At 41.6% G+C, this 24,547-nt stretch overlaps 1 protein-coding gene and 1 long non-coding RNA gene across 2 annotated transcripts; both read left to right on the top strand.

The window, feature by feature from the left end:
• Positions 1–4,371: 4,371 nt before the first annotated feature.
• LOC125261183 lies at positions 4,372–6,303 on the top strand. The gene is made up of 2 exons (XR_007183233.1): positions 4,372–5,324; positions 5,529–6,303. It is a non-coding gene; the product is annotated as an uncharacterized LOC125261183 (long non-coding RNA).
• An 8,319-nt stretch (positions 6,304–14,622) lies between these two features.
• Positions 14,623–18,005, top strand: LOC125261176 (olfactory receptor 1496-like). Its single transcript, XM_048179788.1, has 2 exons — positions 14,623–16,634; positions 16,844–18,005. Exon 2 carries the CDS (start codon positions 16,871–16,873, stop codon positions 17,867–17,869), a length of 999 nt encoding a protein of 332 aa, XP_048035745.1. The 5' UTR covers positions 14,623–16,634; positions 16,844–16,870; the 3' UTR covers positions 17,870–18,005.
• Positions 18,006–24,547: the final 6,542 nt, after the last annotated feature.

Genomic DNA, 24,547 nt, shown 5'->3' with positions numbered 1-24,547 from the left:
GCCTTCCAGGGAGGGGATGTACTGTCACAACCATGGACTTTTGTCATGTTTACATTTAGTTCTGTCATGTCTTGTTCTATTCATTTGCCCTCATTGTGTGTATCCTGATAAGTTAACCATCAACACCTGTTTCTGTTCTCCCTAATTACATTCTCCCTCATTAGCTCCCTGATAAAATCTCCCTGTTCTGTGTTTGTCGGATTTCGTCTTTATGTTATAGTTGTGTACTTGCTAATCGTTGTTGGATATTATCTTGTGGATTAAACTAACCTGTTATCTGATCTTCTTGTCTTGTTCTCGTATTTATACACAACCAGCGTGACATCTAGGAAGGTGGATGTGACCAGAAATATCCTATTGATTTTTCCTTGTGCAGTGAGGCCTGGAATCCAAGTTAATGCCCAGAATTCAATGGACGTGGCAGGACCCAAGGTTTTATCCTGGTCAATTGGAATCACAAGCTCATTGGAAATCCTGCGGGGTTGAGAGTTTGATCATTAAGTGTTTTTGTAAATATTCTATTCTAGTTTTTCTCAAAATGATAACACGTGCTTACATGATGAGAAGCATAAAACATGTTATAATCTGCGTTTATTCACCTCTGACACTTCAATTTGATACTGTAATCATTGTTTGATGTTGGATGATCATCAAACAGCAAAGTAATCTGATTTTATCCATTGCTGGTTTGAGTGGCACAAGTGCATTAATTTAGTGAAGTTCAAAAGAGACTCACTTATGATAAAAGAGGTTTACATAGTAAAAATGTGCACTGTCAATCATTCAATCAAGTTCAATAATCAATAAATGATCACTAAACAATTACTCAAATTAAAATTCCATACTTTTCCAAACTGTGGAGGAACCCTCAACATAACAGTTTATTTTCATCAGTTATCATCAGTTCATCAGTTATCTGATGAATTACATTACATTACTTACAGATTTCTGTTCATTCTAAATCAGATACAGATAGGGTGGAATTTATTTGAATGCATTAGTGAGAATGAATGCATGTATGAATTTTTTCCTACCAGTCTGTGCGGCGTCTCCTTAACAACAGTGAAGCTGGGTTTAAATTACTTTAAAACAGAAACACATATACGCTATATAACTTTCAGTTTCTAATCGATTTTGTTGATAAATCGCAGGACAACGCTGACAATAATTTCTTAATGATTCTGTGTGCGACTGTGCGTGCAATCTTACTGCACTAGTGTGCGAGCTGCTGTTTGTACGCGTGTGATTAAGCTACAAGGAAGCAGTGCGTTAGTTTAGAAAGACAAATCACTTGTATGAAAACAGTTAAAATGTGTATTTCCTCTGATCAAAATTGAGTATCCAGATAGCATAAACTGTGCTCGTGATTTAGAGACTGAAGTGAAATTCAACCAGGGGCAGAAAATGAACAGAATTTGAGCTCTTACGGGTTTGAGCCAGCAGGGGTGGAGAGCGGGAGCTGGCACAAACTGAATCTGCGGCGCGGCTTGCTGAGGGCCTGCTGCAGTGGCCTGATGCTAGAGGAAGGCCTGTTCTTTAGCGGGAAGAGGGCAGAATTGTCAGAGACGCAAGCTTGGTGCTCGAGGGGCCTTATTGTCCATTTCTTTATGGCTGGAATGATTAAATGGGCCGGAGTAGAGAATGACGGGGAAATAGATTGCGGATGTTTTGCCCGTGGTGGAGAGGATAGGCCTCGGTGTGCTGGAACCGGTTTGTTTGGGCTGACAACCATGAGATAACACAGAGGGATCGGGGGTGGTTCTAGGTGGGGGATAATTGCTCTTTAGGCCAGAGGATTGTGGTAAAGATTCCTCGAGGACAAAATAATTTTTAATCAGACAAGAGCTCGATTTCAGACAGGTTGAGAACGTAGGGCGGGGCCTAATGCTGATAAACTGTCAGACAATCAGAAGTAAGTCTGCTGTATATAAAGCTCTTGTCATTATTTGAGTTGATTACCTGAATGTGCTCCACTTGTGTGAATTAGGTTAATTATCTGAACATGATCCTCCCGAATTTTGTTAATAAAACATCATTAGTTGGTGATCCTGATGTGGCCACCACACTATTGCGATTTAGACATTATATTGATAAGTCCTTTGATGTGTAAGGCACCGGCGCTGTAGCCGTTTTTTCATTACATTTCCTTTAAATATAACAGATGTTTTAGAAATGCTTCTGCATCATGTTTGTTATCCATATGAACAGATATATTGTAACGTCTACCAGAGATGAAAATCAGAAAACAGGAGGCGAGAAGAAAAACCCGAGGCAAATGAACTGGTAGTCCCACGAGTCTTTATAGATGGTTCGCACAATATAGCACACTCTTCACATACATGCAAAAGAGCGAGGATAAATAAGAAAAGAAAGCACTCTGATAAACGCTACGAATCAAAGTGGAAAAGTAACATTATTACACTGCAACATCAGTCAGCAGTAGAGCAGTCATCTCTCTCGTCACACGAACATTCTCTCTCGTCACACGAGCATTCTCTCTCAACTCCGTGAGTGCGCGCTCACATAAGAACAGCATGCACACTACAACGTACGCTATAGAAGAAGTTATCTTAAAGGCACATCAACATTAATGTCTTGAACAGTATTCAACATAATTTAGGTGGCCGTTACAATATTCACACTCCAGAATATATTGAATGAATATATTGAATTATATTCTTGAATGAATCATTAGCTGTCATTTATTTAAGTTCTGATGACTTTGATCCACAGACAGTCCCAGACATTGTAATGCAAGCATGTGTATCAGTGAAATACTAGAGATTTTAAAAACACAGAGAAGGAACAAAGCAACTACACATTAATTAAGCATTGACAATGATGAAGAGAACTGGGAAAACTAGGGCTTACATACACAGTGAATATTAATTAACAAAACAAGGAACAGGTGTGAAACTAATTAGAAACCATAGTAACAAACAAAGACGAGAACTCAGGTGAACAGTGAAAACGAACCAAAACAGAAAATGACATGACCTTGCTTTTATTTTTAAAATCAGTTGTACTTAATTGAAATCTTACATGAAACGCAAGTAGACCTATATAATATTGAAAACAGTAACTGAAATGCAACATAATGAGACATTCTGTTATGAGAAGTTCATTTGTGAGGGCTTTAATTGGGGCATTAATTGGAGGCAAAAAAAAGTGTTTTCAGGACAGTGGCACTGTTGCTTTACTCCTTAATTATATTGATTAGTCCTGTGACATGTAAGGCACCAGCACTGTAGCCGTTTTTTTCTCGACGTTACTGTGATATAAGCAATAGTGCTGGCCCTGCTGCTGCTTTGCTGTCATTCACCCATGGTGTTCAACTAAGTCTGGTAGCTCAGCGCTGGTGTGACATAAGCAAGTGCCGTTACTGCCTCTGCCGCTTTGCTCTGATACACTCATGACGACGTCAGCAAGACTGTCCACTCTCTTATGTCTGTTTTTCACGTCCCCAGCTTGTTAAGGGCAACTGGAACCGTCCTGCTGTGCAGTGCATTAGGTCAAGATATATCTATACATATATACATATGTAGACATAAGAATCGGAGCTCCTCTTCCACTTACACTCTCATAGTATGGCAGCTCCCTGACTTCAAGCAGTGAGTTGCCTTGTTTTAACTGCTCTGGCCTTGATCACATTATAAGGAAGTGCAGCAAATTAGCTCAAATAAATATGATAATTAATCATAACTAGTTATAATTAATTATAAATATTTGGATCAGTTAATAAAATAAACTTAATGTGTTAAAGTTAATATTACAATCAATTAACCTGTTTGGCCAGCAAACACTCAGTACTGATCGTCTATCAGTTTTTCAAAACAGAAAGATAACTCTTTCTTAGCACGTAGCTGTGATCGAATCGTTATCAGGGACATTGGGTTTATACACAGCAAAATCCCCAGAGTTAAATCAACTCTGCTCAGATTACATATGGTCCCTCTCTATATAGTGTTAAAGTAACACTGAAGCAGAGTTAAAGTTAGTGAGATAATTAAGTGATTAATTAAGTTATGATTGAGCATTAGTGATGAACACCTGCTGTTAACAAGCAGAATCACCGAAGAGAAACACTACAAATGACTTCCAGTCACAGTCTTAGATGAAATCAACTGAAGATAAAAGACATTAAATCTCTCAGGATCTGATTTAACAAACAGCATATTATCTCATTAACTTTAACTCTGCTTCAGTGTTATTTTAACTCTATGTAGAGAGGGACCATATGTTCTCTGAGCAGAGTTGATTTAACTCTGGGGATTTTGCTGTGTAGGCAGGTCAGAATCAACTCGCAAGAGTGTGCACACAAGTTTTATTTAACAAAATCACAAACACATAACTAAACTAACAAACACATAACACACACAAATCACACACATACATGGGTAAAAATGAACAATGATCGAGTTGAACCGGAAGAGGGACAAGAGATGGAGCCATGGGAAAAAGTCAAAAAACAATCTAGAACAGACCATCAGTTTTCTCAGTTATAAAGCACCTTTGCTAACAAAGTTGGTTCACAAATTAGTACTAAATCACTGTTTAGTGTTCAAATGTACAATACTTGCAAAATGCCTTTAGGTCGAGGAACATCGGATTTGCAGGCTGAGGAGAAATCCTTAATGAATCGGTCCAAAGTTGTATTCAATATCTTCTGCGTTGGATGAAGAAATATGAAACAACTTAAGCTGTTAATTTGACTCTTAGTGGGAAAAGAGTTCTTTCTCTATCTCATAGATGAGCACATGGCTGGGTTGCAGGCGTAGGTGTAACCCTGACTGAAATTTACAGTCCATAGAAAAAAAACTATTTTTGGCATAATTACCCTTCTAGTAAAACTGTTTATGTGTGAAAAAAAAAAACAATGATAAAAGAAAATTGAGAGAAATAAAATGCTTTATTAATTATATCAGTAACATGCAAATTACTGCAGCAACATTTATCCAATTAGAGTTAGAATCTGCACTGCAGGTGTAGATCGTCCAATTGAGGGTGATCAGCAATGATGCTGACTCCGCCCACTGGGAGACGCAGACGAGACAGAGAAGGAACAGAAACGCATGAAAACAAAGCTTAAGAATTCTGTGTTGAAACGATCTAATTTTGAGAATTTATTAGTGAACAACTACTGAACAAAGTATATAAAAGTTATTTAGAGTTAAATTGCTTACCGAATTGAGTAGTTTTGTGAAAGAGCTTGTTGTGGCCTTGTTGATCCGGAGCCTCGAGCCAAAGTTGGTCAGCGTCGTCACCGTAGTTCGTGGTGCAATCTGAAAAAAAAGATTAACAAAACACTTAATTCAAAGGAATCGGTGAGTTGTGGATTTATTTTCATACATGTGATGAATTATAATGGTGTGTTGTATTCCTATGTGTGTTAAAATGAAGTGATGTGTTCATTGTATATGAAGTATGGCCTATGTTGTAAATGAACGTTAAATGTTGGTGTGAAGAGTAAATACTGTTGAAACAGAGTTGAAAAATGAGTTTCTAAAAATGTTATCCTGTGTGTACAGGCCAGTTTTTGTTGTATATGTAGAAGTTTGGATTTTCCGCTGTGATTCACGCGCATGGTGAGGATTCATCAAGCCGCATTGAGAGAGAAAAGAAAGATGGCGAGCCCCCAGACTGAATTTGGATCTCTGATTTCCTATCATCTTATCCACTTCGTGGTATCGTTTGTTTTTCCCTTCTGAACTCTGATGGACTCAGGTATATTTTTTTGAACTGAATTTTCGAATGGACTATTTTTCTAATATTGAATGGACTGAGGTATATATCTTTCTGAACTGAGGTGAACACTATTTACAATTTATTTTGTTTATGTATATATTTCTGAAAAGTGTTATTTGGTTATATACACATTGTAAATTTTGAGGTAACCATTCAGGTTACTCTAATTGAATCATCTTGGTTACAGTATTGATTTGAGTTTGCATTTGAAGCAAGAGAGTCAAACTACAGTAAAGGCAGGAGAATTAGAAATCTTAAAATTGAAACTAAACATATTAATCTATAAAAAAATATTTAAATTAGAAAACCAATAATTTTCAAACCTAAGCCAGGAGAAAGAAAAGAGGGAAATTATCAATCAAAGAGTCAACAAAGGAAAGGTTTTGTTGAATTCATTTTATTTGTTTTTTTTGGTTTATTAATTTCTTCCAAGTAAGAACTTGATTATAGTTGGTCATATTGTATTTTTTGTTTCCCCTTTTTGTTAAAAGTTGACATTTCATTGGGTTTATCTTTGTCATTTATTATTTACTGTTCATCACATCAACATTTCAATCAGAAAGAAAAAAAGAAAATACATAATAGCAAATAGAACAAAATCTGAAATCCCAAACTTGTGTGCTGTGTATGCTTTGCCTCCTTCGAGCTTCGTATCTTCTGATCGGCCCATTGATCCAGCTCAGTGCATTGAAAAATTTAGCTACTACTTGTTGGCATTGAGTCAAACATTCAGCTAACACTGTTCGTGCATACTACTAACGAGCAGGTGTTACATAAATAGTGGCGAGCCAGCAGCCAGGAGGCAAAGAGAAACGCACACATTAACTTTTATTTTTGATTTTATAAATTCCCTCTCAAGAAAAATAAGTGTACAAGTAAAACAAAATGGAAGTTATAGAGGAAAAGGGTGTAAAAGTCCCTAATGCAATCATAATTAGCGGCATAACTGAAACTGAAGTGGATGAGGAAATATTGGACTTTGTAAAGCAGTATGGGTCAATTAACAGAATCATCCCAATCAGTGATCCTTGCCTAGAATCACAGAAGTCCTTGGTAGTTGAGTTCAGCTCTGGACTAGCAGTCCAAACCCTTCAGACAGTGTTTCCATATGTCCAGCATGCAAAGAATAATCCTGATGTCTCTTTCCATGTGACAGCTTTATCAAGTGCCTACGTCAAGAGGTTTGGACGAAACACAACCCAAACTTACCTTAACGAGCTGAAAGAATTGGCCAGTCGCAGTGGAGAGAATTTTGAGGATGTCTTGAAGGGCATGTTAGCTCATATTCATGAGACAGTGGTGCCAAAGCCATGTCCTTTACCTGTCCCTGCTGAAGTTGATGACACCTCACCTGCTCATCCAGCAGACCCATCCTTGACTGAGCTCCCGCTTAAGCAGTTCCAGGTAACAGCAAATGCTGCACAACATCACTCTGTCCCGCTAGTGTCAGCCACAAGCCCAGGCTCCCCGTCAATCTCCGTCAGTGATTTAAATCCACCTGGAGTGCAGAAAGTTGTGGTGGAGCATCTTGTACGCACCAGTGACTTAGCCATACCTGGAAACTCACCATTACGGCTCCGTGTTTTCTCTGGGCGAACTCCCCATCCACCCAACGAGGTTGATTATGAGACTTGGCGCACTAGCGCTGAACTACTTTTCCAAGACCCAACAGTCTCTGATTTCCACAGAGTGCGCAGGATCTGTGAGAGCCTTCTTTCCCCGGCAGCAGACATAGTAAAATCTGTTGGCCCGGCGGCATCTCCTTCAACTTATATTCAGCTTCTTGATTCTGCTTTCGCGCCCATTGAGGATGGCGATGAGTTATTCGCCAAGTTCCTGAACATATTCCAGAACCCGGGAGAAACCCCATCTGCTTACTTGCAACGATTGCATGTTGCGTTACAGACCACCATGCGCCGTGGTGGAGTCCTTGGCTCAGAAATTGACAAGCATCTGCTGAAGCAGTTTTGCAAAGGATGTTGGGAAAATTCTCTGATTCTGGAGTTGCAGTTAGAGCAGAAAAGGCATGCTCCCCCATCCTTTGCAGAGCTAATGACCTTATTACGAACCGAGGAGAGCAAGCATGCTTCCAAAAGTGCACGAATGAAGCAACACCTGGGAGGCATTAAGCAGCGTGCCATAATGCAGTCTCAAACAGCCACTAGAGATGATATGACTCAATTTAATTCTGTCACTGCTCAGTTGGCCAGTCAGATAGCAGAACTCCAAAATCAGCTTGCATTGTTAACTTCAAAGCAGTCTAAAGACAAACCAAACCCCAAGTTGAACACTTGCAAGTCCTCAAGTAAGCAGAGTGCCATCAGTCCTAAAGGAAAACCCAAAGTCCAAGACAAGTCCCAACCAGTTAGACCAAAACCAGGCTATTGCTTTCGGTGTGGGGAGGATGGGCACATTGCCAGTTCTTGTTCCAATGACCCAAATCCAGCCTTGGTTTCAGAGAAGCGGGATGAGCTTGCAAAGAGACAACGTGAATGGGACTTGCGGAATGGCAGTACTAAGCCACATTTAAACTGACAGCAGTTCCTGTTGCGGGACAAATGGGAACTGGGATTGAATCAAGGTGTCCCAAGTCTTTTAGGGCACTGTCAGCCCGCGCACAAGCGAGGTCGCGACAATCTGTTTTACCTAAGGGGTTAATTGGAGCAAAATGCACTGCGCAAGTGGATGTTGCAGGAGTAATTTGTGACTGCTTGCTTGACACTGGTTCACAGGTCACAACCATCACAAAATCCTTTTACAATGAGAACCTGTTCGATCAGCCAATTCATTCTTTAAATGATCTTTTGGAAGTTGAGGGGGCAAATGGTCAAAACGTCCCCTACCTTGGCTATGTCAAGCTGACCATCACTTTTCCCAAGGACTTTGTGGGAGTTGACACAGAGGTACTTACTTTAGCTTTGATTGTCCCTGATCTTTCTTCTACTTCTCAACCTTCAGTGTTGATTGGCACAAACACCTTGGATAACCTGTACAAAGACTTTTCACGGCAAGAAATTAGATATTTTTCTCCTATTTATGGATATAAGCAAGTGCTAAAGATTCTGGAATTGCGCCAGAGGCAGAATGTAGAAGGAAATGTTGGACTAGTGCGACTATCTGAAAACCATTCGCAGGTGATACCTGCTGGACAAAGTGCAGTTCTTTGTGGAAAGGCCTCTGTTGCTGTATCCCATTTAGATAAATGGGTAGTTGTCGAACATCCATCTTTTTCCCCTCTGCCTTGTGGCTTGATAGTTAAGACATGCATGGTCACGCTTGAAGACAAGAGACATTGCCACTTACCTGTTGTAGTCGCCAACCCTACCACACATGACATCAAAATCCCTCCTAGATGTGTTTTAGCTGAATTAAAGGCAGTTCAGTCCATATGTTCAGAGGAGCGTAATGACCATGATAGCAAACCAAGCTTCATTCCAAAGTCCACTCTTGAGTTTAATTTTGGTGATTCCCCCATCTCACCAGAATGGAAGAGTAGGCTTACCAAACGGCTTCAAGGAATGCCAGAAGTATTTTCCTTACATTCCCAGGACTTTGGATGCACTGATAAGGTCAAACATCGGATAAATCTTGTGGATGAAACACCCTTTAAACATCGGGCAAGACCCATACATCCAGAAGATCTGGAAGCTGTGAAGCAGCACCTTCAGGAGTTACTTGATGCAGGAGTTATACGAGAATCTCAGTCTCCCTTCTCCTCTCCCATTGTTGTGGTCAGAAAAAAGAGTGGTGACATTCGATTATGCATTGACTATCGGAAATTAAATCAAAAGACCATCAAGGATGGGTATGCACTCCCCAAACTTGAAGACACGTTCATGGCCTTAACGGGGTCCAAGTGGTTTTCGGTACTTGACCTAAAATCTGGTTATTACCAAATTGAGGTTGAAGAAACTGACAAAGCAAAAACAGCTTTTGTATGTCCGTTAGGATTTTATGAATTCAACCGTATGCCACAAGGGGTTACTAACGCCCCAAGCACATTTCAAAGAATAATGGAAAAGTGTATGGCAGACATCAATCTTCGCGAAGTCCTTGTCTTTATAGATGACATAATTGTCTTTTCCAAGGATTTGGAGGAACACGAGGAAAGGCTGGTCAGAGTCCTAAACAGGCTTAAAGAATATGGTCTTAAACTTGCGCCAGAGAAATGCGTTTTTGCACAAACCTCAGTCAAGTACCTCGGCCATATAGTGTCAGACCAGGGAGTGAAAACTGATCCCGATAAAGTAGCCGCTGTCAAAACCTGGCCGATTCCTAAAAATCTGAAAGAACTCCGCTCCTTTCTTGGGTTTGTTGGATATTACCGACGTTTCATCAAAGATTTCTCCAAGAAGGTGAAGCCTTTAAATGAGTTAACTTCAGGGTATCCCCCTACCCGTCGGTACCTTAAGTTAAAGAGCAATGCCCAGTACAGAAACCCCAAAGAGCTTTTCAATGGCAGATGGACGACCGCCTGTGCAGACGCATTTGAATTGATCATTAAGGAGCTCACAACTGCGCCAGTATTGGCCTTCGCTAACCCCAGGTTACCATACATTCTGCATACTGATGCAAGCACATCAGGTCTGGGCGCTACTTTGTATCAGGAGCAGGATGGACAAGTTAGAGTTATCGCCTATGCAAGCCGAGGGCTTTCGAGTAGTGAGTCCAAGTACCCTGCCCACAAATTAGAATTTCTGGCACTTAAGTGGGCAGTGGTCGAAAAGTTCCATGATTACCTCTATGGAGGCATATTTACAGTGGTGACAGACAGTAACCCCCTTACCTATGTTCTTTCCACCGCTAAACTTGACGCAACTGGGTATAGGTGGTTAGCTGCACTCTCGACTTACAATTTCAAATTACAGTACAGGTCGGGGAAGCAGAATGTTGATGCAGATGGGCTGTCTCGTCGACCTCACGCAAAGCTCCCAGCTGATGATGTCTCCCTGAAAGAACAAGCCCGCATTCTTGATTTCACTGAACAGCTTACTATGAATTCTGGTGAACCTGAAATTAGTGATGATGTGGTAAAAGCCATCTGTGACAGTCGTCTCATTCAATGGCCGGAGTGTCCAAACGACTTACCTGCTTCCTTCGTCAGTTCCTTGGCGATGCACGAAACTGCTGTACCTGATGCTTATGCACAGGAAGATCAATGCGGAGGACTACCGACCATTTCTCACCTCTCCCCTTCTGAAATTCAAAGTGCACAGTTAGCCGATCCTTGTATCCGAGAGGTTATTGAACAACTTCGAACCGGGGAAACTCCTTCTAGTACCTTACGGGCTGCTCTTCCCAGATTACCTTACCTCCTCAGAGAGAAAGACCGCCTGGTGTTTCGCAATGGAATCCTATACAGAAGAAGGAATTTTGCTGAGAAACCTACCTACCAACTGGTCTTACCTGAAAAGTTCCATCTAGATGTTCTTAGGTCCCTGCATGATGACCTCGGACATATGGGTGTTGATCGTACGCTAGATCTAGTTCGAAACAGATTCTATTGGCCCAAGATGGCATCAGATGTTGAGCACAAAGTCAAGACTTGTGGACGGTGCATACGAAGGAAGACCTCACCTGAAAAGGCTGCACCTCTTGTGAATGTTTCAACTACTCGTCCCTTGCAACTTGTGTGCATGGATTTTCTATCTCTAGAGCCTGACCGTAGTAACACCAAAGATGTGTTAGTAATTACTGACCACTTTACTAAATATGCACTTGCGATCCCAACCCCTAACCAGAAGGCCAAAACTGTTGCGAAGTGCCTGTGGGAGCATTTCATTTGCCATTATGGTTACCCAGAGCGCCTTCACAGTGACCAAGGCCCTGATTTTGAATCCCATTTAATAAAGGAGTTGTGTGAAGTAGCTGGAGTGCGAAAGGTCAGGACAACCCCATACCATCCAAGGGGAAATCCTGTTGAAAGATTCAATAGGACGTTGTTAAGCATGCTTGGAACGCTAGAGAACAAAAAGAAAAGCTGCTGGAAAGAGTATGTAAAACCTCTTGTACATGCTTACAATTGTACTCGCAATGAGACCACGGGGTTCAGCCCTTATGAGTTGATGTTCGGGCGTCAGCCTAAGGCTTCCTGTAGATCTGGCCTTTGGATTACCTTTGAAGAATGAGGGAGACATGACACATTCACAGTATGTGAAGAATCTCAAGTCACATCTTGAAGAAAGTTTCCGTATTGCGAGTGAAAATTCAAAGAAGATGGCGGAACGGAATAAAACCCGTTATGACAGATGTGTGAAAGCATCAACATTGCACAAGGGAGATCGTGTTTTAGTCAGAAGTGTTCGACTCAGGGGAAAGAACAAACTCGCTGACAAATGGGAAGGAGTAGTTTATGTAGTCATTGACCAACATGGTGATTTGCCAGTGTACAAAGTATGCCCTGAAACTGAAACAGGACCCATTCGGACATTACATCGGGATTTGTTACTCCCATGTGGAACTCTTCCATCTGAAATGCATGAATGTGAGACCCAGAGTCCAGTTCCCAAGCGCAAAACTCGCAGTGAGACAGCCTGTAAACGTTCTGAGGAAACGGAGGAAATCCCTGACTCTGATGAAGAGGAAAGTTATTGTGTAACACCTCAATTTGATATTGTGAAGGAGTCTTTTACAGTTCACACTTCTGAAGTAGCTCACCCAAACAGGAAAAGTACTGTTCCTTCACCTGAAGCAAGCTTGGAGATCGACCATGGAGTTCAACATGACATACCTGAAAGGGAATTTCAGGACATTGATGAATTATCTGTGATTGAACCTGTAAACCCCATAAGCAACTTACCTGTGAATCCTGGAACCAACTTACCTGTAAATCCTGAGGTCCATCCTGAAAGAGAAAAAGATGCTGAAATGAGTCGTCCACCTACCCTGGAGGTGCAGGATCCGAATCATCATGGAAAATTATTCATTCCAGAACCCAGTTCAGTTGAAAAGGAGACAGTTGAAGCCGAAGAAGCAAACAATGTAGAAAAGGATGAAACTGAATTGAGAAGGTCTGTCCGACATAGAGAGAAACCTAAAATCTTGACTTACCCTGAACTGGGGAATCCTCTGGTGACCATAGTTCAATCCCTTCTTCAAGGTCTAAATGTTGCTCTCTCGGAGTCCCTGCAGGATTTCTCTCAAGTAGGATTCCCTGTAACTCGGGGTTATGCACCTGTTGGTGATATGCAAAGGGACTTGCATACTTCTAGGAGGGGAGGGTGTAACCCTGACTGAAATTTACAGTCCATAGAAAAAAAACTATTTTTGGCATAATTACCCTTCTAGTAAAACTGTTTATGTGTGAAAAAAAAAAAACAATGATAAAAGAAAATTGAGAGAAATAAAATGCTTTATTAATTATATCAGTAACATGCAAATTACTGCAGCAACATTTATCCAATTAGAGTTAGAATCTGCACTGCAGGTGTAGATCGTCCAATTGAGGGTGATCAGCAATGATGCTGACTCCGCCCACTGGGAGACGCAGACGAGACAGAGAAGGAACAGAAACGCATGAAAACAAAGCTTAAGAATTCTGTGTTGAAACGATCTAATTTTGAGAATTTATTAGTGAACAACTACTGAACAAAGTATATAAAAGTTATTTAGAGTTAAATTGCTTACCGAATTGAGTAGTTTTGTGAAAGAGCTTGTTGTGGCCTTGTTGATCCGGAGCCTCGAGCCAAAGTTGGTCAGCGTCGTCACCGTAGTTCGTGGTGCAATCTGAAAAAAAAGATTAACAAAACACTTAATTCAAAGGAATCGGTGAGTTGTGGATTTATTTTCATACATGTGATGAATTATAATGGTGTGTTGTATTCCTATGTGTGTTAAAATGAAGTGATGTGTTCATTGTATATGAAGTATGGCCTATGTTGTAAATGAACGTTAAATGTTGGTGTGAAGAGTAAATACTGTTGAAACAGAGTTGAAAAATGAGTTTCTAAAAATGTTATCCTGTGTGTACAGGCCAGTTTTTGTTGTATATGTAGAAGTTTGGATTTTCCGCTGTGATTCACGCGCATGGTGAGGATTCATCAAGCCGCATTGAGAGAGAAAAGAAAGATGGCGAGCCCCCAGACTGAATTTGGATCTCTGATTTCCTATCATCTTATCCACTTCGTGGTATCGTTTGTTTTTCCCTTCTGAACTCTGATGGACTCAGGTATATTTTTTTGAACTGAATTTTCGAATGGACTATTTTTCTAATATTGAATGGACTGAGGTATATATCTTTCTGAACTGAGGTGAACACTATTTACAATTTATTTTGTTTATGTATATATTTCTGAAAAGTGTTATTTGGTTATATACACATTGTAAATTTTGAGGTAACCATTCAGGTTACTCTAATTGAATCATCTTGGTTACAGTATTGATTTGAGTTTGCATTTGAAGCAAGAGAGTCAAACTACAGTAAAGGCAGGAGAATTAGAAATCTTAAAATTGAAACTAAACATATTAATCTATAAAAAAATATTTAAATTAGAAAACCAATAATTTTCAAACCTAAGCCAGGAGAAAGAAAAGAGGGAAATTATCAATCAAAGAGTCAACAAAGGAAAGGTTTTGTTGAATTCATTTTATTTGTTTTTTTTGGTTTATTAATTTCTTCCAAGTAAGAACTTGATTATAGTTGGTCATATTGTATTTTTTGTTTCCCCTTTTTGTTAAAAGTTGACATTTCATTGGGTTTATCTTTGTCATTTATTATTTACTGTTCATCACATCAACATTTCAATCAGAAAGAAAAAAAGAAAATACATAATAGCAAATAGAACAAAATCTGAAATCCCAAACTTGTGTGCTGTGTATGCTTTGCCTCCTTCGAGCTTCGTATCTTCTGATCGGCCCATTGATCCAGCTCAGTGCATTGAAAAATTTAGCTACTACTTGTTGGCATTGAGTCAAACATTCAGCTAACACTGTTCGTGCATACTACTAACGAGCAGGTGTTACATAGGCCTACAGGCCTTGCAGGCCCACAGGGCTTGGCCTGAAGAGGCCTGCAGCAAAGGGGGTCTCTTCAGTCATCCAAAGAAGAAAGAGAGAGTGGGAGGGGCATTGGCTTTTAACCTCTGGTCAAAGTCACTCCTCTTAGGGTTGACCTGACCAATGAAAAAGCTGAATTTCTGGGCCACAACATCCCTCATGTCGGGGCTTTTACGACCGAGCATGATTAATCTGGCTGAGTTGTTGAAGAAGAACTATTAAAGATTCTTGTAATATTAAGCAAAGGTATCGACATATCGTATACAGCAGCATTTAAATCTTCTCGATACGAACCTATAGACACTAAACATTGCATAATTGAAGTTGCATTACATGTATCATAAAACATGTGAATACAATACTGAGTACAATATAACAAACAGTAATAATGGATACCATTTCCTGGGGATATTTCAGGCATATTGAGAACGTAGGGCGGGGCCTAATGCTGATAAACTGTCAAACAATCAGAAGTAAGTCTGCTGTATATAAAGCTCTTGTCATTGAGTTGATTACCTGAATGTGCTCCACTCGTGTGAATTAGGTTAATTATCTGAACATGCTCCTCCCGAATTTTGTTAATAAAACATGATTAGTTGGTGATCCTGATGTGGCCACCACACTATTGCGATTTAGACATTATATTGATAAGTCCTTTGATGTATAAGGCACCGGCACTGTAGCCGTTTTTTCATTACATTTCCTTTAAATATAACAGATGTTTTAGAAATGCCTCTGCATCATGTTTGTTATCCATATGAACAGACATATTGTAACATCTACCCGAGGGTTTGAAGTCTGCCCAGATGAAAATCAGAAAACAGGAGACGAGAAGAAAAACCAGAGGCAAATGAACTGGTAGTCCCACGAGTCTTTATAGATGGTTCGCACAATATAGCACACTCTTCACATACATGCAAAAGAGCGAGGATAAACAAGAAAAGAAAGCACTCTGATAAACGCTACGAATCAAAGTGGAAAAGTAACATTATTACACTGCAACATCAGTCAGCAGTAGAGCAGTCATCTCTCTCGTCACACGAGCATTCTCTCTCAACTCCGTGCGTGCGCGCTCACATAAGAACAGCATGCACACTACAACGTACGCTATAGAAGAAGTTATCTTAAAGGCACATCAACATTAATGTCTTGAACAGTATTCAACATAATTTAGGTGGCCGTTACAATATTCACACTCCAGAATATATTGAATGAATATATTGAATTATATTCTTGAATGAATCATTAGCTGTCATTTATTTAAGTTCTGATGACTTTGATCCACAGACAGTCCCAGACATTGTAATGCAAGCATGTGTATCAGTGAAATACTAGAGATTTTAAAAACACAGAGAAGGAACAAAGCAACTACACATTAATTAAGCATTGACAATGATGAAGAGAACTGGGAAAACTAGGGCTTACATACACAGTGAATATTAATTAACAAAACAAGGAACAGGTGTGAAACTAATTAGAAACCATAGTAACAAACAAAGACGAGAACTCAGGTGAACAGTGAAAACGAACCAAAACAGAAAATGACATGACCTTGCTTTTATTTTTAAAATCAGTTGTACTTAATTGAAATCTTACATGAAACGCAAGTAGGCCTATATAATATTGAAAACAGTAACTGAAATGCAACATAATGAGACATTCTGTTATGAGAAGTTCATTTGTGAGGGCTTTAATTGGGGCATTAATTGGAGGCAAAAAAAAAAAGAAGTGCTTTCTGGACAGTGGCACTGTTGCTTTACTCCTGCCCCTTCTTGCTCGAGTCTATAGGGAGAAGCGTTGCTCCATCAACTAAAGTCCCAAGATCAAGACAATGATCTATTATAAATGTGTCTGATAGCTGGTAGAATAATAAGATTCTGGCAGCTTAGTAGAAGGTTGAGTATAAACCATATGTTTTTTTTCTCTTTTCTCTCTAATCCTTTTACTACAATGAGCAATTACTTTATTAATATTAGCTCAATAGGGTTATATCAAAGAACATCTAAGCATTTTTGTCTATAAATGCACTGTGAATGGGAAATGAAATCATTATATGAATATTCTGTGTTATTGAGTGTATTTCTATAACAATTCTTCATCACAGGTCACAAAAAGCCAGACAACAGCTATCATGAGCTCCACACAGTCAAACTTCTCTGCAAATGTGACCTTTGTTCGTCCTGCAACATTTTTCATCAATTCTAATATTCCACATGCAAAATACTACTATGTGTTCTTGTCTTTGGTGTATGTTGTGACTGTTTTAGGGAATTCGTTTATCATGTGTATCATTTATTTGGCCCGCAGACTTCACACAGCCAAATACATGGCTGTTTTCCATCTAGCCGTTGCTGATCTGTGTGTAAGCTCGACTTTGATTCCAAAAGTCATAGACACATTTTTATTTGAGCACCATGACATTTCATATGAAGCGTGCTTGGAAACTTCCTTTTTTGTATATCATTTCATGACCGTGGAGTCTTTGACACTAGCTGTCTTGGCTTATGACAGACTGGTTGCTATTTGTTTTCCTCTACATTATCATTCCATTGTAACAAGAAAAACAATGTTTCTGATTATATGCATAATGTGGATTTTTTCTGTAATACAGTTTTCTATACTAACAGCTTTGGTGAATAGGCTCTCTTTTTGTATATCGAATGTAATTGATAGTTATTTTTGTGATCATGGCATTATCTATAGACTAGCATGCAATGATAATTCTATAAATATTCTGATGGTAAAAATTAATTTTGGTCTCCTGATTTGCACACCGCTGATACTGATCTTCATCTCATATTTCTGCATTGCTCTGGCTTTGCTTAAGATTGCTCATGGTGCTGAACGGATCAAAGCCACGAAAACCTGCACCTCACATTTCATGTTGGTGGCAATCAGTTACATCCCAATTTTATGCAATCATATTGCATCCTTTACAACACCTATCCATCCAAACACCCGGTTCATTAACAATTCCCTGACGCAGACAATACCACCTATGCTGAATCCCATCATATACACTCTTAAGTCAGACGAGGTCATGCAATCAATAAAAGAACTGTATAAACGAAACAAGGTGAACACTACAAAAAGAATGAAATGTAGTAGGAGAAATTCAAAACAAAAATGACAGGTTTGAACCTAATCATCTGTGATCATTCAACAAATATCTATTTTAACAGAGTTGATTGATTTTGTATGTTTGATGTTGTAACAGAAACTGTGTTGTAAACAGGCCGAATATGTTTAAAGCCTCAGGGTTGAAACCTAGCTTTGTGATTGCTTTCTTTGTTTGAAAACAACATATAAAAAAAATTTCAGATTTAGAATTTATTCTGCATCATGTTTGTTATTCTGATGAACAAACATATTCACACTCCAAAATATATTGATGTCTTGAATGAATCATTAGCTGGCATTTGTTTGAGCTCTGATGACTGTAACACACAGACAATTTCTGAATTAAATTTCCAGGGATTGACTTTTTTTGAGAGTGATCCTAGAAGTTGTAATGGAAACATGTGTTTCAGGGAACTAAATCATTATATTAGACCTTGTTTATTTAACAAATAGCAAGCAAACAAACAAACAAACAAACAAACAAACAAACAAGAAACACTATACATAAACCCAGAATACAGTATGTACATGGTACAGTATTATGCCATATAATAGTGTGAATCTATAAACCCACAGAGTAAGCAACACAATAACATACCAGATGGCAATACACTATTTTATAATTGATAATGAAAGGTTTTGATTGCTCTTGTCTGTGCTCTGTGCTTGAAGAAAGTCCACAAGTAACATCAATTTGCAGTAGTTACAAAGTTTCTATGGTAAAACACATTTTTTAAAATAATTTTGGTGTACATTTATGCAATGTGTTTAACCATCACAGTCTCCTGCTTATCAAACACCCAGAATCCTCTTCTTAGGAAGTGGAGTGGGCTTTATTGTCAGGCCCACCTTTTGCAGGGGGAATCTCCCAGCCTGTAATTCACTCTCCTGCTGAGTTTGAGTTTTCTGCCTTTGAGTGTTCTCAGAAAACACTCAGGCTGTTGCTTTGGCAGTGTGCCAACTGGGACTGCTTGATGTTTTCGCCCAGCATGGGCAGGCAGGGCAGCACCCTTTGGAAAACCCTTTGAACTGTGTTTATAAGACTTGTGAAATAGTTGGAGATCCCGACGTGGCCGCCACACTATTGCAATTTAGGTATTATACTGATTAGTCCTGTGACATGTAAGGCACCAGCACTGTAGCTGTTTTTTTCTCGACGTTACTGTGATATAAGCAATAGTGCTGGCCCTGCTGCTGCTTTGCTGTCATTCACCCATGGTGTTCAACTAAGTCTGGTAGCTCAGCGCTGGTGTGACATAAGCAAGTGCCGTTACTGCCTCTGCCGCTTTGCTCTGATACACTCATGACGACGTCAGCAAGACTGTCCACTCTCTTATGTCTGTTTTTCACGTCCCCAGCTTGTTAAGGGCAACTGGAACCGTCCTGCTGTGCAGGGCATTAGGTCAAGATATATCTATACATATGTAGACATAAGAATCGGAGCTCCTCTTCCACTTGCACTCTCATAGTATGGCAGCTCCCTGACTTCAAGCAGTGAGTTGCTTTGTTTTAAGTGCTTTGGCCTTGATCACATTATAAGGAAGTGCAGCAAATTAGCTCAAATAAATATGATAATTAATCATAACTAGTTATAATTAATTATAAATATTTGGATCAGTTAATAAAATTAACTTAATGTGTTAAAATTAATATTACAATCAATTAACCTGTTTGACCAGCAAACACTCAGTACTGATCGTCTATCAATTTTTCAAAACAGAAAGATAACGCTTTCTTAGCACGTAGCTGTGATCGAATCGTTATCAGGGACATTGGGTTTATAGGCAGGTTGTCACAGACACGTCAGGCTCCACCATGCACCAATCCCAACGCTCCCAATCACCGGAATACTAATCACCGTCACCTGCACATCATTATCACCCTCATCACCACTAGTATAAAGAGCACTCACACCCTGCACTCACTGTCCGGTCTCTTTGAGCGATACTTACCTGTATGCTTACCTCAAGGACTCCCCGCTCTCTACTTACCTGTCTCCTGTACATCCCGATCTCCCAGTGTGATCCTCATCTTCGTGTGAGTGCTCCTACGTCTCCTACGTTCTCCAGCTCCAGCAAGTTCAAAGACTCTTCCATCTGCAATCACAAAAGGACTGTAACTATCACCAGTCATCTCTGCTATTCACCTGTTCACTCCTGCTTTGCCATATCTGCCCACTGGTTCTTAATAAAGACTGCTTACCTGTTTACATCTGTGTCCGACCCCTCTGTATCATAACAGAAGACCGGACCATAACAGCTGAACCAGTATGAGCCAACAGGACCCCTTCCACGCACTCGTGGATGCGCTACGCCGCACTCTCACCATCAATCCACCAACGCCATCCACAAACACCTCCCCTTCTCCGGCACCTGCAGTCACCACCGTCAACACAGTCCCATCTCCTTCTCCTGTTTACGCCAGTTCCATGGCCAAACCAGCGCCCTACTCCGGATCGGCGGAGGACTGCAGCGGTTTCCTGCTGCAGTGTGAACTGGTCCTGGAGATGCAGCCGCACCTGTACCCTAACGACACAGCCAAAATAGGGTTCCTCATTTCTCAACTCAGTGGCAAAGCATTAAAATGGGCTGATTCCATCTGGTCACAACATGGCGCTATAACTCAGTCATATCCAGCCTTTATTTCCCACTTCCGGGAGGTTTTCAGAAAACCCATCACTGACTCGTCTGCTTGTGAGAAACTTTATAATTTAAAACAAGGTTCAATGTCAATTTATGATTATGCTTTGCAATTCAGAACGCTGGCTGCCGTAAGTGGATGGAATGAACAAGCTTTGATTACCACCTACCGCCAAGGATTGGAGCCTCGGGTGCGGCTGCATCTCGCTGCATATGAAGATTCCATCGGCCTAGAGAAATTCTTCCAGCTATCCATCCGCTGCGCCACTCATATGCAAGCGTGTCTACAAGAACACCAGGGCCAGTCATTTACCACCTCACTCCTCTGCACGCCCTCTGCCGGCAACTCAGTCTCAAGACCTCTCCGTCTCCGACTATGTACTAGATCAGCTCCATAACTGGAAAACCGCTCAGCCGTAAGCATGACCGCCGTGTGGTAGGATCCATCAAATTGCAAGTCGGACTTCTTCACATTGAAGACATTCATCTGCTGGTTCTGGAGGATTCCACCACTGACGTTGTTCTAGGGCATCCCTGGTTGGAGCAGCATAACCCCACCATCTCCTGGAAGACTGGCGAAATCCTGAAGTGGGGCGAATCCTGTTTCTCACTCTGTATCTCTGAACTTCCCATTCCACGAGCTCCTACCAAAGAACTCCCAATCTGTGCAACTTCCATCGAAAGTCCAGTTGAGAAACGCTCCATCGACATCCCTGAGTGTTACGCCCCCTTCAGTGATGTCTTCTGCCCCCAGAAAGCCTCTAAGCTGCCTCCACACCGGCCATGGGACTGTGCCATTGATCTGCTTCCGGGTGAACCAGTGCCTAAGGGTAAGATCTACCCTCTGTCCATCCCGGAGGAGAAGGCCATGGAGGAGTATATCAAGGAGGCCCTCGATCAAGGTTATATTTGTCCATCAATGTCCCCTGCTGCATCAAGCTTTTTCTTCGTGGCAAAGAAGGACGGAGGCTTGAGGCCCTGTATTGATTACCGCTCTCTCAACAAGATCACTGTTAAGTTCTGTTATCCCCTTCCTCTCGTCCCGGCAGCCCTGGAACATCTCCGTGGTGCCAATGTGTTCACAAAGCTGGACCTCCGCAGCGCGTATAACCTCATCCGGATACGCGAGGGGGACGAGTGGAAGACCGCCTTCATCACGCCCACCGGCCACTACGAGTACCTCGTCATGCCGTATGGTCTGGTCAGCGCCCCCTCCGTATTCCAGGATTTCATCCATGAGGTGCTCCGGGAGTTCCTCAACCGGTTCGTATTGGTGTACATCGATGACATCCTCATATACTCCCGGAGCCTGGCCGAACATCGCCAACACGTTGCAGAGGTCCTCACCCGTCTTCGACAGTTCCATCTCTTCCTGAAAGCCAAGAAATGCTCCTTCCATCAACCATCTGTACATTTCCTTGGATATGTCATCGACCACAATGGCATCCGAGTGGACGAGAGGAAGGTGGAGTCCATCAACTGGCCAGAACCTACCTCCATCAAAGAACTCCAAAGATTCCTGGGATTTGCTAACTTTTACCGACGTTTCATCAAGAATTACAGCTCATCCTTGGAAGAGTGGAGGCATTGGTTGGAGGGAGCTAAACATCCTTTCCTGGTGCTAACTGATCATAAGAACCTAGAATATCTCCATGCTGCTAAGAGACTAAACCCAAGACAAGCCCGCTGGGCCATGTTCTTCTCCCGCTTTCACTTTACCATTTCCTACTGCCCAGGGTCAAAGAATGTGAAAGCCGACGCTCTCTCCCGTCTCCATGCTCCTGAAGAAAGATCTGAAGAACCTGAACTGATCATTCCAAGTTCCCTCATTGTAAGTCCAATCACGTGGTCGGAAGAGACCATTCCCTCCTCCAATGCCTCCACGAACCCTCTGCCGGGTTGCCCGCCAGGCTTGCTATTCATCACCCGGTCACAACGCACTCCAACCATTCACTCAGCCCACACGTCACTTGGCCCTCTGAAAGGACTAACCACTGCCATGGAAACGGCTGAACTGTTATTCAACCATGTGTTCCGGTACTTCGGGATTCCTGAGGATATTGTGTCCGATAGAGGACCACAGTTAATTTCTCATGTCTAGAAGGCCTTCCACTCGCTCCTAGGTGTGGCCGTCAGTTTAACATCTGGATACCACCCACAGTCGAACGGGCAGACGGAAAGGAAAATCCAGGAGATCGGCCGCTTCCTCCGTACCTTCTGTCATGACCACCAGAACTCTTGGAACCAGTACTTGGGTTGGGCCGAGTACGCACAGAACTCCCTACGACAGCCGACTACAGGACTCACTCCATTCCAGTGCGTACTCGGATACCAACCCCCACTGTTCCCCTGGAATGGGGAACCCTCCAACGTACCAGCTGTGGATTACTGGTTCCGAGAGAGTGAGAGGGTCTGGGACTCAGCACACCACCAGCTGCAACGAGCCCTGCACAGACGCAGACTGACAGCCGACCTTCGCCATTCCAATACTCCAGTTTACCAGCCCGGACAGAAGGTTTGGCTGTCAACAAGGGACATCAGACTGCGTCTGCCCTGCAGGAAGCTGAGTCCCAGGTTCATTGGCCCATTTCCCATCATCAAGCAGATCAAGCCGGTCACCTACCAGCTCCAACTCCCACCAGGTTACCGCATTCACCCCACATTCCATGTTTCATTGCTTAAGCCTCACCACCCTTCTGTCTCCACCTCCACAGGGCCTGACGTGGCAGCCGCCGAACCCCCCCTTCCACTCATCCTGGAGGACGGCGCAGCATATGAGGTACACGAGATCTTGGACTCCCGACGCCGTGGTGGGGGGTACTGTCACAGACACGTCAGGCTCCACCATGCACCAATCCCAACACTCCCAATCACCGGAATACTAATCACCGTCACCTGCACATCATTATCACCCTCATCACCACTAGTATAAAGAGCACTCACACCCTGCACTCACTGTCCGGTCTCGTTGAGCGATACTTACGTGTATGCTTACCTCAAGGACTCCCCGCTCTCTACTTACCTGTCTCCTGTGCATCCCGATCTCCCAGTGTGTTCCTCATCTTCGTGTGAGTGCTCCTACGTCTCCTACGTTCTCCAGCTCCAGCAAGTTCAAAGACTCTTCCATCTGCAATCACAAAAGGACCGTAACTATCACCAGTCATCTCTGCTATTCACCTGTTCACTCCTGCTTTGCCATATCTGCCCACTGGTTCTTAATAAAGACTGCTTACCTGTTTACATCTGTGTCCGACCCCTCTGTATCATAACACAGGTCAGAATCAACTCGCAAGAGTGTGCACAAGTTTTATTTAACAAAATCACAAACACATAACTAAACTAACAAACACATAACATACACACAAATCACACACATACATGGGTAAAAATGAGCAATGATCGAGTTGAACCGGAAGAGGGACAAGAGATGGAGCTATGGGAAAAAGTCAAAAAACAATCTAGAACAGACCATCAGTTTTCTCAGTTATAAAGCACCTTTGCTAACAAAGTTGGTTCACAAATTAGTACTAAATCACTGTTTAGTGTTCAAATGTACGATGCTTGCAAAATGCCTTTAGGTAGAGGAACATCGGATTTGCAGGCTGAGGAGAAATCCTTGATGATTCGGTCCAAAGTTGTAGTCAATATCTTCTGCGTTGGATGAAGAAATATGAAACAACTTAAGCTGTTAATTTGACTCTTAGTGGGGAAAGAGTTCTTTTTCTATCTCATAGATGAGCAGATGGCTGGGTTGCAGGCGTAGGCCTATAGACCTTGCAGGCCCACAGGGCTTGGCCTGAAGAGGCCTGCAGCAATGGGGATCTCTTCAGTCATCCAAAGAAGCAAGAGAGAGTGGGAGGGGTATTGTGCACTGGCTTTTAATCTCTGGTCAAAATCACTCCTCTTAGGGTTGACCTGACAAATGAAAAAGTTGAATTTCTGGGTGACAACATCCCTCCTGTCGGGGCTTTTACGACAGAGCATGATTAAACTGGCTGAGTTGAAGAAGAAGGACTATTAAAGATTCTTGTAATATTGATGTGTTGCAC

Source organism: Megalobrama amblycephala, linkage group LG2, assembly GCF_018812025.1.
Source record: "Megalobrama amblycephala isolate DHTTF-2021 linkage group LG2, ASM1881202v1, whole genome shotgun sequence".
Classification (NCBI taxonomy): Eukaryota; Metazoa; Chordata; class Actinopteri; order Cypriniformes; family Xenocyprididae; genus Megalobrama; species Megalobrama amblycephala.
The sequence above is the reverse complement of the archived record's forward strand: the minus strand, read 5'-3'. Positions and strand labels throughout refer to the sequence as shown.

What these genes read in the sequence shown, in the direction of transcription:
- LOC125261176 (XM_048179788.1), top strand. Translation starts at nt 16,871, where the DNA reads ATGAGCTCCACACAGTCAAACTTCTCTGCAAATGTGACCTTTGTTCGT.